The following is a 14,192-nucleotide window of genomic DNA, read 5'->3' on the forward strand; positions in this document are numbered from 1 at the left end:
GCTGGCCTGGGCTCAAAGCATCACTGCATGTGAGGAGTTGCACCGTATACTGTAATCAATATTGTAAAATCATGTCTGGACTCACAAGTAAGAACCTGTCGTGGTTGCGTTGGTTATAAATCGGGGAGGCCCCAACCCATCACGAGTTTTCGCGCCCAGGGGAGAACGCATCGCAGATTTCATCACCTGCAAGACCCCTCCCTCCGATACGTGAGAGGTCATGCGGCTCATCGTTGGCCTGGGCCTCCAGCATGTCGTCTTACCTGCAGAACATACCCCCTTCTCACAAGATCAGGCTTGCTGGAAAGGGCTGGGCTAGAAAAGAGACGGCAGAGCGCTCCACTTGCTAGGATCACTCCCCGCTCCTTGCCTGCAGCCCTGTGGCACTATGCCCTGAGGTACCACCCCTCGTCCCATGGGGGACACCATCACCTCCCTCAGTCTGGTGGAGCTGCGCGCCTTGCTCCTCGAAGCGGTGCGCCAGGCACACGATGGACTCCACGCGGTGGCTGGAGCACTGCCAGGATTGGAGGACAGCGAGAGGTGCGCGATGGGGCTGGTTGTCAGCAGTCATGTTGCGAAGGTTGAGGGATGGAATGCACCTGGATCGCCGGCGCACGGCGTCTCCATGATGAATGTGCATGCCGAGTGCTTGAAGCCGACGCACCCGCGGTCGAACTCTTGGCAATCTGGAGCCTGTGTCGGGCGCGGGAGCGCTGCCCCTAGCCACAAGACCTCTCCCCCTCTGCGATCATGCCCTCCATGCTGCCAGGAAGCGCGCCCTCATGTCCCAGCTGCATGCCTCCCGCCAGCAGCTCCAGCGCCTGGGGGTGGTGGTGGCCTGGTCCGCCAAGGCCCGGGCGGTGGCCGAGTGCCGCAGAGTCATGCAGGCGGCTGCTGTGCACGCTGCGGCGCTGCAGGACGCGGCAGACCAGCTGGCCTACCTGCACTCCGAGCTCACGGCCACCGCAGCCCCCGCCTACGACATCGCCACGGCCGTGCAGGTCACTGAACAGGGTGCGCATTGGGGGGTGGAGCCTTGTGGGGGATTGGAGTGCAGAACCAATGCTGCTTGTCTGGTGGGGTCCATGAGGCAGAGCCGGTGTACGGGGCATCGTGCCAATGGGCAGCCATGGAGGGGTGCATGTTGCCTTTATTCTTGCAGAGCAGCTTGACATGCGCTCCTGTGGGGTTGCAGCCTTCCATATGGTTGCATTGCACATCCCAGCTTTAGATGGACAGAATCCACACTCCGCAACCACCTCCCACGCCTGCACAGGGTCGTACAACCTGCTGCCCAGCAGCATCGAGGAGCACGCCGGGGTCAGTCCAGCCAGGCCCCCACGCTCCACCGTGCGCGCGGCCCTGGCGCAGCTGGACTTCCTCATCCGCGCCAAGCTCCTCCAGGTGCTGTTTTGTGGCGTGGCTGTGAGGGGAGTGCGCCGGGAGGGTATTGGGTTCGGGGGCGCGGTCTTCGGGTTGAGCTGAATGCAGGGCTTGGTCTTTCTCCCAGCCCCAACACGCAACCCCCGGCTCGCACCGCCGCACACAGAACCCGCGGCCCGAGGGCATGGCGGTGCGCTCCATCTCCGCAGGCGTGCTCACCCTGGGCGGCGCCGGCGGGCTGTATACGGCGCGCCTGACCCTGGTCCCCGCCCCCGAGGAGCGGGTGACCCTGGCGCAGTACGGGGCCGGCGACCGCGCGGCCCCGGGCGGCCGGGACGCTTCGGAGGTCGCCCAGGTGCCGCAGGCGTGGGCCCGGGCCGAGGGCGATGGCGCGCCGGCGGTCGGCGGGCCCGCGTCGTCTGCGGCCTCCGCGCCGGCGACGGCCAAGGTGAAGCACCCCGCCGCCGGCTGGCGCTGGCGCCTGCTGTCGCTGGACCTGCTGCCCGAGTACCGGGGTCGCGAGGGCCTGGCCCCACCCCAGCTCCTGGCCTGGCTCCAGTCTGTGCTGGAGCAGCGCATGTGGGCCGCCGCCGACGTGGCGACGCTGCGTGGCGCCGGCCTGGGGGACCTGGTGGCGGTCGGCGACCCGGGGGCCGCCGGCGACGCACGGCCCACCAGCAGCGAGCGGTCTGCGCCGACGTCCGACGCGCCCGGCGCGAGCTCCCTGCCCGCACGCTCCACGCTTTGCCTGGGGGCCGCCGGGCTGGGGGACGAGAGCTCCGGGCACGAGAAGTGCGGGGCGGGGTCGGGCCCCGCACCCTCGCCGTCCCCTGGGCCCGACGCCCTGCGGCTGATGCACGAGGCGCTGACCCGCGGCGCCGCGCGGGCGGCGCTGGCCTCCATCGTCGTCCCGGACGCGCGGCGGCTGGAGGGCGCGGAGGGCTGGGCGGGCCGCCTGCGCCTGGAGCGGGCGCGGGAGGGCACGGGCATCAGGTGAGGGCCTTGTTTGAGGGGATGCACGCGGGGAGGTCGGAGTGTTGAGGTCTGGGTGGAAGTCATGTGTTGGTGGTGGTGCTCGTCTGCTGCCTCCTCTGCCGCTCACCTCCCCCTTCGCTGGGGACATCCCCCTCCTCGACCAGGCTGAGGTACTGGCTGGACCACCCCCCCGTGACGCTGCACGAGCTGGAGGCTCTGCAGGGCCGCAGCAGCAACGGCTCCGGCGCCGCGCTGCCAGCCACATCGCATGCTCTGGCGGCACCCGACGCCAGCGCCGCGGCGCATGCTCCCCCCGAGGCACCCGCTCAGGCCCCCAGCATCGAGGTGGCGCTGGGCGCCGACGCAGAGTCGCTGGCCGTGCAGCTGCCCGAGGCCGTGGGCGATCCGACGGCGGGCTGGGCGCCGCCGCCGCCGCGCTGCAGCGCCGCCGACCCAGACCTGGAGGGGCTGCTGCAGCGCGTGCTGGCGGCGCGGGCGGCCATGCAGCTGGCGGCCTTAGAAGGGCACCTGAGTGCCGCGCCGCTCGGCGCATGCATGCGCTGCCGCCTGGTCGTGGCGGAGAAGGAAGCGGTGGAGCCGTGGTCGGCGGCGCATGAAGACGTGCCCATCACGATCGCCACCGACCCCCAGCCGGCCCGCCTGCCGCGGCTGGAGGTCTGGGCCGGCGGGTGCCATGATGCAGGCGATACAGACGGCGAGGCCTCGCCAGCCTCCCGGCCCGCGCTGACCCTGGGCGTGGACCGCCAGACGGGGCAGTACGAGCTCCTCCAGGTCGGGGAGGAGGCACGGGGTGGTGACGCGGCTGGGGTCACGAGGCCGGAGGCGGCGACGACAGTGGCACCTCCGAGCGGCGCCGGCGCGGCGGCTGGATCCTCGCGCGCCGGGGTCGCGACGGCGAGCCCCGAGCCCTCCCCGCTCCGCCGCGAGCTGTCGGGCGCGCTGGCCGCGGCGGCGCGGGAGGCCCTGGCCTCGCCCCTGCCCGTCGGCCGCTCCCGCGCCACGCAGGCCGTGGCCCTGGCCGCCGCCGTGGTGGCGAGGCACGCGGCCTCGCTGGACGCAGCGCGGCGGCTGCGGCGGCTCGAGCGCGCGGCGGCGGCCCTGGGCCTGGCCGCCCGGCCCCTCCCGCGCCGCCTCGCCCAGGCGGAGGCGGGTATGGGCGGCGGCGGCGGCGGAGGAGCGGGCGAGGCCGCGCAGACCGTCGCCCTGGACCTGGCCTGCGCGCCGCACGACCCCCTCTTCTCCTCCTGGGTGGCCGCGCGGCGCACAGGGGCAGCCCCCGGCGCGGCCGACCGCGCGCCGCGCCCCGCCGGCCCGCCCCTGAGCGGCCTGGTGGCGGCCAGCCTGGTCGTCTCTGCCGCCCCGGGGTCAAGCGGCCTGGAGGCCGAGGCGCGGCTGTACGAGGCCACGGCGCGCGGACTGGCGCTGCGCCAGCTCGGCGCGCCGCCCCTGCCGGGCGCGCTGTGGCTGGGCGACGCGGGGGCGGGCAGGGGTCCCCTCGACGGGTGCGTGCCGGCGGAGCCGGCAAACGGTGCGGCGCCCACCCGCAAGCGCGGCCGCGGGTGGCCCGAGGGGGCGGTGGAGCCGACTGGCGCGCCAGGTGCGGAAGCACCTGTGATGGCCAAAGCCCTGTCCCCCGGGCCCCCGCAGCGGCGGCTGACGCTGGTCCAGGCCCTCCGCTGGGCCCGGCGCGAGGGGCTTTGGCGCCAGCTCGGGCACCAGCTGGATGCGCAGGGCCTGGCCGCGAGCGAGGAGTGGCGGTGGGTGGGCGCGCCGGAGTCGGGTGGTCCGTCGCCCATGGGCGGCGCAGCTCACGCGAAGCCAGGGGCTGCGGGCCTCGCCGCGCGCGAGTTCCTGGGCGGCTCGGCGTCGGAGCCTGCGCCGTGCGGCGCGTACGTGCGGGTCCTCGCCCTGCCGGCGCCGCCCGGTGCGGGGGCCCTGGACGCGCACACGGCCTCGGACGGCCAGACGGCGGAGCGCAGCGGCGCGGCCGGCGCCGGCGCCGGCGTTGGGTTGTGCGCCCCCCAGGCGCGCTTCTGGCTGCACGGCGACCGGGGGGAGTGGAGGGGGGAGCTGGACTCGCGCTACTTTGCCTCCCGGGCCGCGCGGCTGCGTGACGCGGGCGTCGAGCTGCAGGATGGCTGCGACGGGAAGGCCCCGGCGGTCGAGGTCGTGCGCTGCGGGCGCCGCGGGCTGGAGCTGGCGGGCAGCTTCCAGCGAGGTGGGGCCGGGCCCATGTGTCTTGGTGCTGGTGGGTCCTCGGTCGTGCCGTGGCGTCCTGCCTGGCGGTGCCTCGGGGCGGTGAACACCGCCGGCAAGCTGTGTCGCTGCAAGCCGCCGAACCCTCCCCGCCTTCCCCCTTTCCAAAACCGACACAGGCCAGAGCGTGCTGCGAGGCGTGGCCGCCCTGCTTTCCAGCCTGCGCCTGCACCTCTGCCTGGCGCGCTGCATGGCCCGCTGCCGGGCCGCGCCGGAGGTCGAGCATGAGAATGGTGAGGTTGCGGGGGAGGAGGGTGCCGCGCACGCAAATGGTGGCGCGGAGGCCAAACGGACCGTGAGTGCCTGCACGTGGCGGCTGCCCGGCAGCTGCCGGTGCCGCCTGGCCAGCGCGGGCCTCCTGTCCGCCACCTTCGTGGTGGAGGGGCGGGGGCCCTCAGCGCACGGCCCCCTGCTCACCGCCGAGGTGTCGTGGGAGACCCTGGGCGCGGGGCGAGGCACGGGAGGGGGCGCGGGACCGGGCGTGAGTGAGCTCGGGACCCCCCGCGCCAGCGGCGGCTCGCCGGAGTGCCGCGTGCTGTGCCGCCCCGAGGTCCCGGCCGCGCTGGCCGCCAGGCTGGCGGCGCTGCTGGAAGCGGGGCGTGAGGACTCTTTCCTGGACGGGCTCTGCGCCGCCGCGCCCGCCGCGGCGGCGGCGCTGGCGGCGCTGGGGCCGGGGGCGCAGCGCGCCGCCGGCCTCGCGCCCGGCAGCCTCGCCTGGGCGCGGATGCCTGGCGCCGGGGGCTTGGGCGGCGCGGCGCAGCACGCCGTCGCCGTCCGCGTGGCGCAGGGGTCCAGGGGCGTGGCGCTGGCCCTGGCCGGGGTTGCGGGGGGCCGCGCCCGGCTGGACGTCCATGCCACGACCGCGGCCCGGCATGCGCGGCTCGTCGGGGGGGGAAGGGCGGCCCAGCGGCAGAGGCGCCCGGCGGCGCCGCCGAGCCCGCGCCGATGGACCCCGCGTGGATGGACGAGCTGGTGAGGCGCCTGCGGGCCCTGGCCGCGCCCGACGGGGCGCGTGGTGCGAACGGAGCGGCCGGCGCGCCAGCCCCGGAGACCGCCGCCAGCGTGGCGGACGCGGACGTGCAGCCGAGCTTGGACTCCTCCTCCAAGCCTGCCGCTGCGGTGGCATCGGCGCCCGGCACCGCGGAAGGAGACGCGGCTGGGAGGGACCCGCCGCCCCGCACCTGCACTCTGTGGATCCCGGAAGCAGCTGTCGAACAGGCGGCGACCACCGTCCTCCAGGCGGTCGGTGGGGCCTGGTGACTTGGCCGGGGCTCCCGCCTCGCCATGTCGATAATGCTTTTGGTTCGCCAGCAGACGCAGTGTCGGCCGGGGATGAAAACATCCTTGTCCCTGGCAGCGGTGGGCCACCTTGCCAGCTGCCCCATTTCCATTCTGGACTGCGTGTGGCAGCTGTTCCTGCAGCCCTGTTCCCCTGCCCAACATTCAATTGCCTCTCCCCAAACCTTGCCCTCACTTGCACCATCGCGTTCGGATGTCAACACCACGAGCCGTGTTCACTGCGGGGCAGGGCCAGCACAGGGTCTGGGAACGCACCAGGCTCCGGGGTGTCTTCGATTGGTACACCCAACCCCTCGGACCAGCCCGTGACGGGCGCTGCGGTGCCGCCTCCACCCTCCGACTGGCCACCGCCGCGGCCCTCCCCCCCGTACAGCACCAGTGGTGCGGCGGGGAGGTCCTCGCTGCCGCTGGTCCAGGCGCGGGAGGGGGAGGGTGAGGGCCCCACCGCCCCCGACACCTGCCTCACGCCGGCCAGGGCCCCGATGCGTTGCTCCGTCAGCGCGATCTCCTGACCGCCAGAGCCCTGGCGGCGCTTGAGGGCCGCCGCCAGCAGGGGGCCCGGCGCGGCAGTCTTCCCGGCGCCGGCGCTGGAGCTGTGCAGGCTGACCTCCACCAGCTCCTCGCGCGCCGACGCCCCGCCGCGCGCCATGGCCGCCGGCGGCAGGGCGGCCAGCGCCTCCGGGGGGACGGGCACCTGGCGCGACATGTGGGCCCACACTGGGTGCCCCAGGAAGCTGGTGAGAAGCCGGGCGTGCAGGCAGGCGCAGACCCCGCAGTCGGTGCGCGAAGTGGTGGCGTACCCCTGGCGCGCATACATGCTGGTGGCCGGCGCGTTGTCTGCTGCCACCTGGGTGTGGGCGGAGGAGGAGGCGACGGCAGACTATCAGGAGGAAAGGAGGAGGAGGGGGCACCAAGTACCATAGGGTTTGAGCAGGGCAGGTGCTTGACTGTGTGGGGTGTTGGCGCGGTGTTCCACACACCACTGCCCTGTACACTGGAAAGGTGTTTCCCATCGGTCCCCCGGCGCACCCACAGAGTCATGGTGATGTGACCCATGGCCCTCACGGAGAGGGGCCAGCGCTGCAACAGCCCGGCCACGGCCACCTCCTCTGCCCAGCGCAGGAGGGCGGTGCCGACGCCCTGCCCGCGTGCCGTCGGTGTGACGGCGATGAACTCCACCAGGCACTCGTAGTCCTGGGAGGCAAGGCGGGGCAAGGGCATGTGTTGGTGGGCTCCAGGCCCACCCCTGTTCCCCAGGGGGAGCTGGCCAACAGGAACCCCACCCATGGAGCACGAACGGCAGAGACTGCACAACAGCCCACCTTGAGTCTCTCCTCCAGGACCTGATCGTACGCCCAGTTCCAAAGCGTGGGCAAGCACCCCACCCGATGGCGGACGTCGGCATACGTGATGCCGGTGTCAGGATCACCGGGGAAGGCCAGGACAACGGCTCCCACCACACTTCCATCCTCCCGACAGGCCAGACCTAATGATCGGGGCACGCAATCGAGGTAAGCATATGTTGATCAGGCTGAGTGTGACCTACCCTAGCCGCTGTGCACAATTAAGAAGGGGCGGGCTCGGCCCACCAGCAGACCCTAAGACACCTGTCGTGGATTGCCAGGTCGAGTCCATCCACCCACCCTGCGTTGCAGCGAACAATGATGCCGCACCCTCCCAGACCTCACCTATGTTTGGCCAACACCATGCCTGCTTGACCAGGTCTTCGAGCTCGAGCTCTCGCCAGGATCCGGCTGTAAGGCCTGAGCCTAGCACCTCCTCCGGGAATGCCGCGGCTGTGAGTTCCACCACCTTCTCACAGTCAGAAAGGCCTTGTAACGGCCTGACTGTAATCATTGAATGGTCATTTTCTCATTGTTCACTAATGTATATCCAGAGAGCATGGCCACATCGTGTTGAAAATAGTGGGAGCCGTGATTAGTCGACATGGAAATTCACAGCCCGCCGAACCCAGCCGCCAGAGGCATAGGTTATCCGGCCAGGACATTACGGAGTGCTCGAGGTGGCCCTACTTTAAAAAACGATGATAGGATGCATCAATAAACTGTTCAGATGTTGAGTTTAGGAAAGCTCGTAAGATTACGAGCTGGCTTGATGAATTGGTGATGATGATTCGTGTCCAGGAGGGTTTTTCAGTGGCACAGCAGCACATGCAACATTCGTTTCAGTTCTCGGTTGCTCCCGTCAGCCGCCAGCTGCACCGTGCTCTCCATTCACACAGCGCGCTGCAGCCATGTTGTAATATGAAGTGTCTGTACAGACTTGCCAGGACTTTCAAGGACATAAACGAGCATTGCAGGATTTGGGGCATTCATTCAGGCGTGAGCGCTTGCCCTGACCAGGGGCTTGTAGCGCACGGTGAACCTGTCATTCTGTGCGTAGTTGTCCTTGAGGCCCAGCTTGCTGATGGTCATGGCATAGGTGTCAAAGTTGCTCCGCCGCAGGTACTGGAGGAGACTGCGACGCTGACTCAGCAAGCCCTGCAGACCTCTCCTGGAGCTGTGGTCCTTGCGGTGCACCTTCAGGTGCTCTGCCAGGTCATGGATCTTGCGTGTTAGCCGTGCAACTGCGTGATGGAATATGTGCGGTAGGAATCATGATACTGGGGCTTTTGTCTGAGATGAGATGGAGAGGAGGGAAACCGAACGGAGGGTTGCACACTTGATCTCATAGCGCAGCATTACGATGCCGAAGAGTGTGAGATTGCTCGCTTGGACCATTGTAGAAGTAAACATGTACATTCCTGACCACCATGAATAATAGCCCTGGCACTCACCCTGCACTTCTGAGGAGCCAACATCCCCTGGGAATCTCTGAAACTCCTTGATCACCTCCCGCAACTGCAGCCGGTGCTGCTCACGCCGAGGCAGCATGCTTGTGCTGAGGTACTGCAGCAGATTTGTGTGAAAACAAGTGTCCTGTGAGCAGTCGTCGCATGTGCAAGCAGCACCCTGATGCACAGGTGACGGGAGCACTTGCCAATAGTCTATCTAGACACTGTGCCACTATCCCCCCTCACCTGTTCCACAAGTTCTGGCTTGGGCTCAGGCTTCTCGCCACCTACGGTGACATAGAATGTGCAGGATGCGATGAAGCCTGGTCCTCAAGGTGAAAGAATCAGGAGGAAATCCCATCAAATGAACTCCCACACCGAGACGCGCCTTCTGAGGGTCGGGGAGTGACAGAGGCAGGCGTCATGATCCTCTGCCAGTAAGAGCTGGTCGTCACACTCCGGATCCCATCTAGAGACACAGTGCTGCTGCCACTGCTGCTGCCCACCGCCTCGTGGACAGCGAGCACGCTACGCAGGTGGCACCCGGCAGCGCGCAACATGGGTTTTGGCAGCCAGGCAAGGTTGCAGGGGAGGTTTCGGTCGATATGATATAGGGATAAGATTGCGTTCTGGTTGTCTGGATATATGCACTGATTAGAACTTTCCGCTCTCTGAATGCAGGGGGAACGGGAAGGTGAAGCTCGCGCAGTACCACACGCAATGGTCAGTACCCTTCCCCTCAGGGCAACAGGCGCGTCCGAAATTTCAAACCGGTCCCGGCTGAGGAGCGTGCCCTGTCACGCCTAGCCCCAGTTGCAATCCCCTTTACCACTCTGGTGATTTTTCTTGAAGTTCAGAGAACCTATACTGCTGTGAACGCATCGCCCAAGTGCCATGGCGACGCTGGACGACAGTAATGTGGCTCGGCTGGAGGCCAAGCGCGACTTTGCAGACTTCCTGGACAGCGATTACGGAAGGGATACGGGCGAGGGCAAGTACGTCAAGAAGATCGAGGATATGATGAAGAAATACCCCACCACCAAGACCATACGCCTGGATGTCGATGTGCAAGGTGGGGCCTTCCGTTGGAGAGTGGTATCAGGGCAAGGGTGGGACTGGGCACGGCCTGTCGGTAAAAGCACTCTTCCCGGGCACCGTCCTGTTTGCGACCCTCCACTCGGAAATTCGCCGCTCCAGAGATCTTCATGCCCCGTGCCACGCCCCAGATCTCTCCGAGTACAATCCAGACCTGCACCGCCGTGTGTTGGAGTCCCCGGGCGACTGCATCCCTCCCTTTGCCGAGGCCCTGGAGGACATGATCCGCAACCAGAGCCCCAAGGTGGGGCGTGGCGGGTGGGTGGGGAGACACTGGAGAATAGTGTTTGTTCGATAAAGTAATGTCTCTCTAATTCAGTGTGCTCTGCCCAGGAGTCGGAGTTCAGTGTCATAGCCCTGGACACCTTCACTCGTCCTAGGCACCCTGAACAGGACCTCGTGGTGAGTCAGCCTGTGCAACTGCCTGATCAATCACTCTGAACTCCACCGCCGTTGCAGCTGCTGGAGGAGGGGCAGAGGGTCCACGTCGGGTTCAGCGGCGAATTTGGCCGCCACGCTGTCTCCCCCCGAGACATGAACTCCCAGGTTTCGAGGGGGTGCAGGCAATCTGTTTGGGTGTCCAAATCCAGTTTGGTGTCTCGGTGCAGGTACAACCACATGATCCCTCCTTATGCATGACCGTGAAGACGCCCCTTCTCACCACATTCTTTCCTTTCTTGCCTCCCTCCAGTTCCTGTCCAAGCTGGTGTCGCTGCAGGGCATCGTCACGCGCTGCACCCTGGTTCGCCCCAAGGTGGTCAAGAGCGTGCACTGGTGCGCTGCCACCAACTCCTTCACCAGCCGCGAGTATCGTGACGCCAGCTCCATCGAGGGCCTGCCCACCAGCACCGTCTACCCCACGCGCGACGAGCAGGGCAACCTGCTGTCCACCCAGGTGGGGGGTTGGAGGGGGGTTTGGGGGAGGTGGGGATGGAAGATGGGAAGGGGAGGTGGGGGTGGAGGGGTTTGAGCTGCACCGCGGGCCGTGCTCTATGCCCGAACCACGTTGCTGTGGCGGCCGGAACACGAGGTCATACCCGGTGGTAGCTGCTCGATCCGAGATGTCCGGCACAGCCAGTTGATGCCAGGCACTGCTGCCGGCGACCTACACACGCGCAAGACACCACCCGGCCCTCTCCCTCCCGACGCACATCCGTTCACTCTGCAGTACGGCATGAGCAGCTTCGTGGACCACCAGACCGTGACCATCCAGGAGCTGCCGGAGACGGCGCCCCCCGGCCAGCTCCCACGATCAGGTGGGTGGATCCCGCGCCAGGGCGATGTGTTGGGCCTTCGCCCGAGCGCCCTTGCGGCAGGGTGTCGAGGGCGACCGATCCCACCTCATGCACGTGCAATCCCTGCATACGCTCTTCTTCTGTTGTTTGACCCCTACCTTCTTTTTCCCCCTTGCCTCCCCACCACAGTCGAGGTGGTGCTGGAGGACGACCTGCGTGACGCCTGCAAGCCCGGCGACCGGGTCAGGATCGTGGGCGTGTACAAGCCGATCGCGCCCTCCACTGCCGGCGCCAGCTCCGCTGTGTTTAGGTGGGTTTTGATGTGAGGAGGAGGGGGGGATTACTATATAGTTGAGAGGCAAGGGTCTCAAGAGGCTGCGGAGTAGTTGGGAATGTGCTCTTTCCCACTCATCCAATCCCCCTGTCTCCCCCCCCCACACACATTTTCCCCCTCTCGCCACATCCCAGGGCAATTGTGATGGCCAACAGCGTGTCGCGCCTGGCGGCCGACGCGACGTCCCCCACCTTCTCAGGCGAAGACTACGACAACATCGTGTCGCTGAGCCAGGACCCGGGGCTGATGGAGTGCCTGGCCGGGTCGCTGGCCCCCTCCATCTACGGCTACTCCTGGGTCAAGCGCGCGCTGCTCCTGCTCCTGGTGGGCGGCCGCGAGCGTGTGCTGGGCAATGGCACCCACCTCCGCGGCGACATCAACTGCCTGCTGGTGGGCGACCCCGGGGTGGCCAAGTCCCAGCTCCTCCGCGCCGTCATGAATCTGGCGCCGCTGTCGGTATCCACCACGGGCCGCGGCTCCTCGGGCGTCGGCCTGACCGCTGCCGTCACCACCGACGCCGACACGGGTGAGAGTGTGGATTGGCTTTTTTGGGGGGGGGTTCGATTCAGGTTGTGTTCAGGGGGGGTGGAGGCCAGGGTTAATATGTGGGATGCATGGGCGGGCCTGGCAGGGACCGGTAGGGGTCAGGTGCACGATCGAGCCTGCAGTCCAGAAACTGGAAGCTTACTTGCTACCCCCCTCGGCTCTGGCGCCCCTGTGCCCCCACGGCGAAGGTCTCCTCCTGATCCCACTTCTGCTGGCAACCCCCGCCCAACAACCCCCCACCCACTCGCGCAGGTGAGCGCCGGCTGGAGGCCGGGGCGATGGTGTTGGCGGACCGCGGCGTGGTCTGCATCGACGAGTTCGACAAGATGAACGACGCCGACCGGGTGGCCATTCACGAGGTCATGGAGCAGCAGACGGTGACCATCGCCAAGGCGGGCATCATGACGTCTTTGAATGCGCGGTGCAGGTGTGATGAGGAGGAGTTTGGGATTGGGGGACGGCAAGGGTTACAGGCTCAGGCAAGGTCCGAGAGGAGGGTGGTGAGGAGTAACATCTGGCCTGAAGGACAGGCGCACACAGCATCAGAGGGTGCTGTTGCTGTGCCTGGGGCCAGCAGCACGACCTTGCCTCGGCCAGGCGTGCCCGCTGCAGTCTGCCAGCCCCAGGCACGGTCCCACTTCTCCCACATTCCGATTGCCCATCTTCCACACCCCACCAAACTCATAGCGTGGTGGCCGCCGCCAACCCCATCTATGGGCACTACGACCGCTCCATCTCCATCACCCGCAACATTGGGCTGCCCGACTCCCTGCTCTCCCGTTTCGATCTCCTGTTTGTCGTCCTGGACAACAACGACGCCGCCCGCGACAGACAGGCGCGTCGGGTCGGTGGGGGGGTGGTACTTGCGGGGGAAAGGGGCTGCTGTCCGCCGTGCTTTTCCCATGTGCAGGCACTCAGCCAGTGATTCCCTGCTTCTGCCCGGCAGCACATGGGGCAGGCAGCTCTGTGGCATCCTTGTCTCAGCTCACCCACGCTTATCATCTCCATCGACCCTCCCCGCGCAGATTGCAGAGCACGTGCTGGGTCAGCACCGGTACCGCGCGCCCGGGGATGACGGCCGCAACGGCGGCGACGACCGCTACGTCGAGAAGTGAGGCGGCTGGGGGGTTGGGTGTTGCATTGGGTTGAGACCAGGTGGAACACCGTGTTCTCGTCGATTCGACACAAAATTCCCAGCCGGGTCACCCTGGTCGCCGATTCACTGTTGCGCCCCTCGTGCTGCCGCCCCTCTGGACCATCGAGCCTTCCCCACCCACGCTCTCTGATGCACCCTGCACCAACGCTGTCACCCCTTCCCCAACCCACCTCGCACCCAGCCTGGAGGAGGACGAAGATCGGGAGCGCGGCATCACGCCCATGTACGTGCGGTACGATGCCAGACTGTACGGCCCACGCCAGCCTGGCAAGCGGGAGCCGCTGTCCATCCCCTTTTTGAAAAAGTACGTGGCCTTTGCCAAGCAGCGCTTTGCCGCGCCGGAGCTCACGCCCGAGGCCTCGGACGCCATCGCCGAGTACTACGCCGACCTGCGCACCAGCCCCGAGGTCAAGGCGCTCCCCGTCACCGTGCGGACGCTGGAGACACTCATCCGCCTGTCCTGCGCCCACGCCAAGGTCTGTGACGTTACGGGGGGCCGGGGGGGGGGGCCGAGTGGCGTGCTGTGGTCTGGACAACAGTCGGTTCGAGAGGAGGGTTGGAGTTTGGAGAGCGAGCGGCGGTGATCACTGATGTGTTTCAACACAGATAAATGCCGAGACCCGCGGGCAGTGTCCGCGGGCAGACCACCTCACGGTCCAACTTTCCCCTTCTCACACCACCCTTTGCTTCCCAACAGGTCCGCCTGTCGGCCTATGTGGAACCCCGGGACGTGACCGAGGTGATCGCCATCATGGACCTCATCCTGAAGAGCGACCCCTCGGCCCAGGAGGCGCACAAGACGGCCAGGACCAAGGCCGGCGGCGCCAAGCGCACGCGCGACGCCGTCATCAGCGACGAGGAGGAGGAGGGAGGGGCCGAAGGCGCTGCGGGGGCTGCCGAGCCCATGGACGTCCAGGGTGGGCAGGGATTGGGGGGGAGTTGAGAAGATGTGGGGAAGGAGGCGCTGGGGCCATCCGCACGAGAACTTGGCGACTCTGCGCTGGAGCCCTTCTCCATGCAAGATGCAGGCGTCACGCTGTATGCTTGTGCACGAGCCTTCTTCCTCTGAATGACACTCATCCCGCCCCCCCCCCC

The 14,192-nt window shown here is 67.5% G+C and overlaps 5 protein-coding genes across 5 annotated transcripts in view; 3 read left to right on the forward strand and 2 right to left on the reverse strand.

Annotated features, from left to right (window-relative positions):
* Nucleotides 1-415: 415 nt before the first annotated feature.
* On the forward strand, nucleotides 416-5,898 carry F751_1950 (Putative mediator of RNA polymerase II transcription subunit 14; the record flags this gene model as incomplete). The annotated part of the gene is made up of 11 exons (XM_011399657.1): nucleotides 416-543; nucleotides 773-1,017; nucleotides 1,280-1,407; nucleotides 1,553-1,669; nucleotides 1,733-2,379; nucleotides 2,526-2,757; nucleotides 2,827-3,411; nucleotides 3,763-4,275; nucleotides 4,408-4,600; nucleotides 4,758-5,237; nucleotides 5,666-5,898. The coding sequence occupies 11 exons, from the start codon at nucleotides 416-418 to the stop codon at nucleotides 5,896-5,898; spliced, it is 3,501 nt and encodes a 1,166-aa protein (XP_011397959.1).
* Nucleotides 5,899-5,922: 24 nt separating this feature from the next.
* Nucleotides 5,923-6,246, forward strand: F751_1951 (hypothetical protein; the record flags this gene model as incomplete). Its single annotated transcript, XM_011399658.1, has 1 exon — nucleotides 5,923-6,246. The coding sequence occupies one exon, from the start codon at nucleotides 5,923-5,925 to the stop codon at nucleotides 6,244-6,246; it is 324 nt and encodes a 107-aa protein (XP_011397960.1).
* F751_1952 (37S ribosomal protein S28, mitochondrial) lies at nucleotides 6,134-8,831 on the reverse strand (the record flags this gene model as incomplete). Its single annotated transcript, XM_011399659.1, has 4 exons — nucleotides 6,134-6,784; nucleotides 6,967-7,131; nucleotides 8,298-8,524; nucleotides 8,735-8,831. The coding sequence occupies 4 exons, from the start codon at nucleotides 8,829-8,831 to the stop codon at nucleotides 6,134-6,136; spliced, it is 1,140 nt and encodes a 379-aa protein (XP_011397961.1).
* A 794-nt stretch (nucleotides 8,832-9,625) lies between these two features.
* Nucleotides 9,626-14,192, forward strand: part of F751_1953 (DNA replication licensing factor MCM3-like protein 3) — a gene marked incomplete at both ends in the record, with an annotated part of 6,055 nt that continues 1,488 nt past the window's right edge. The window contains 11 exons of the mRNA XM_011399660.1: nucleotides 9,626-9,803; nucleotides 9,958-10,070; nucleotides 10,518-10,721; nucleotides 10,995-11,082; nucleotides 11,251-11,371; nucleotides 11,530-11,921; nucleotides 12,194-12,368; nucleotides 12,629-12,785; nucleotides 12,967-13,052; nucleotides 13,279-13,573; nucleotides 13,795-14,014. Coding sequence (XP_011397962.1) covers nucleotides 9,626-9,803; nucleotides 9,958-10,070; nucleotides 10,518-10,721; nucleotides 10,995-11,082; nucleotides 11,251-11,371; nucleotides 11,530-11,921; nucleotides 12,194-12,368; nucleotides 12,629-12,785; nucleotides 12,967-13,052; nucleotides 13,279-13,573; nucleotides 13,795-14,014 — 2,029 coding nt within the window. The remainder of the gene's footprint in view (nucleotides 9,804-9,957; nucleotides 10,071-10,517; nucleotides 10,722-10,994; nucleotides 11,083-11,250; nucleotides 11,372-11,529; nucleotides 11,922-12,193; nucleotides 12,369-12,628; nucleotides 12,786-12,966; nucleotides 13,053-13,278; nucleotides 13,574-13,794; nucleotides 14,015-14,192) is intronic.
* On the reverse strand, nucleotides 11,731-12,293 carry F751_1954 (hypothetical protein; the record flags this gene model as incomplete). Its single annotated transcript, XM_011399661.1, has 2 exons — nucleotides 11,731-11,938; nucleotides 12,175-12,293. Coding segments are annotated over 2 exons (327 nt in total), but the record flags the coding sequence as incomplete, so codon positions are not given.

Source organism: Auxenochlorella protothecoides (assembly GCF_000733215.1).
Source record: "Auxenochlorella protothecoides strain 0710 unplaced genomic scaffold scaffold18, whole genome shotgun sequence".
Lineage (NCBI taxonomy): Eukaryota > Viridiplantae > Chlorophyta > Trebouxiophyceae > Chlorellales > Chlorellaceae > Auxenochlorella > Auxenochlorella protothecoides.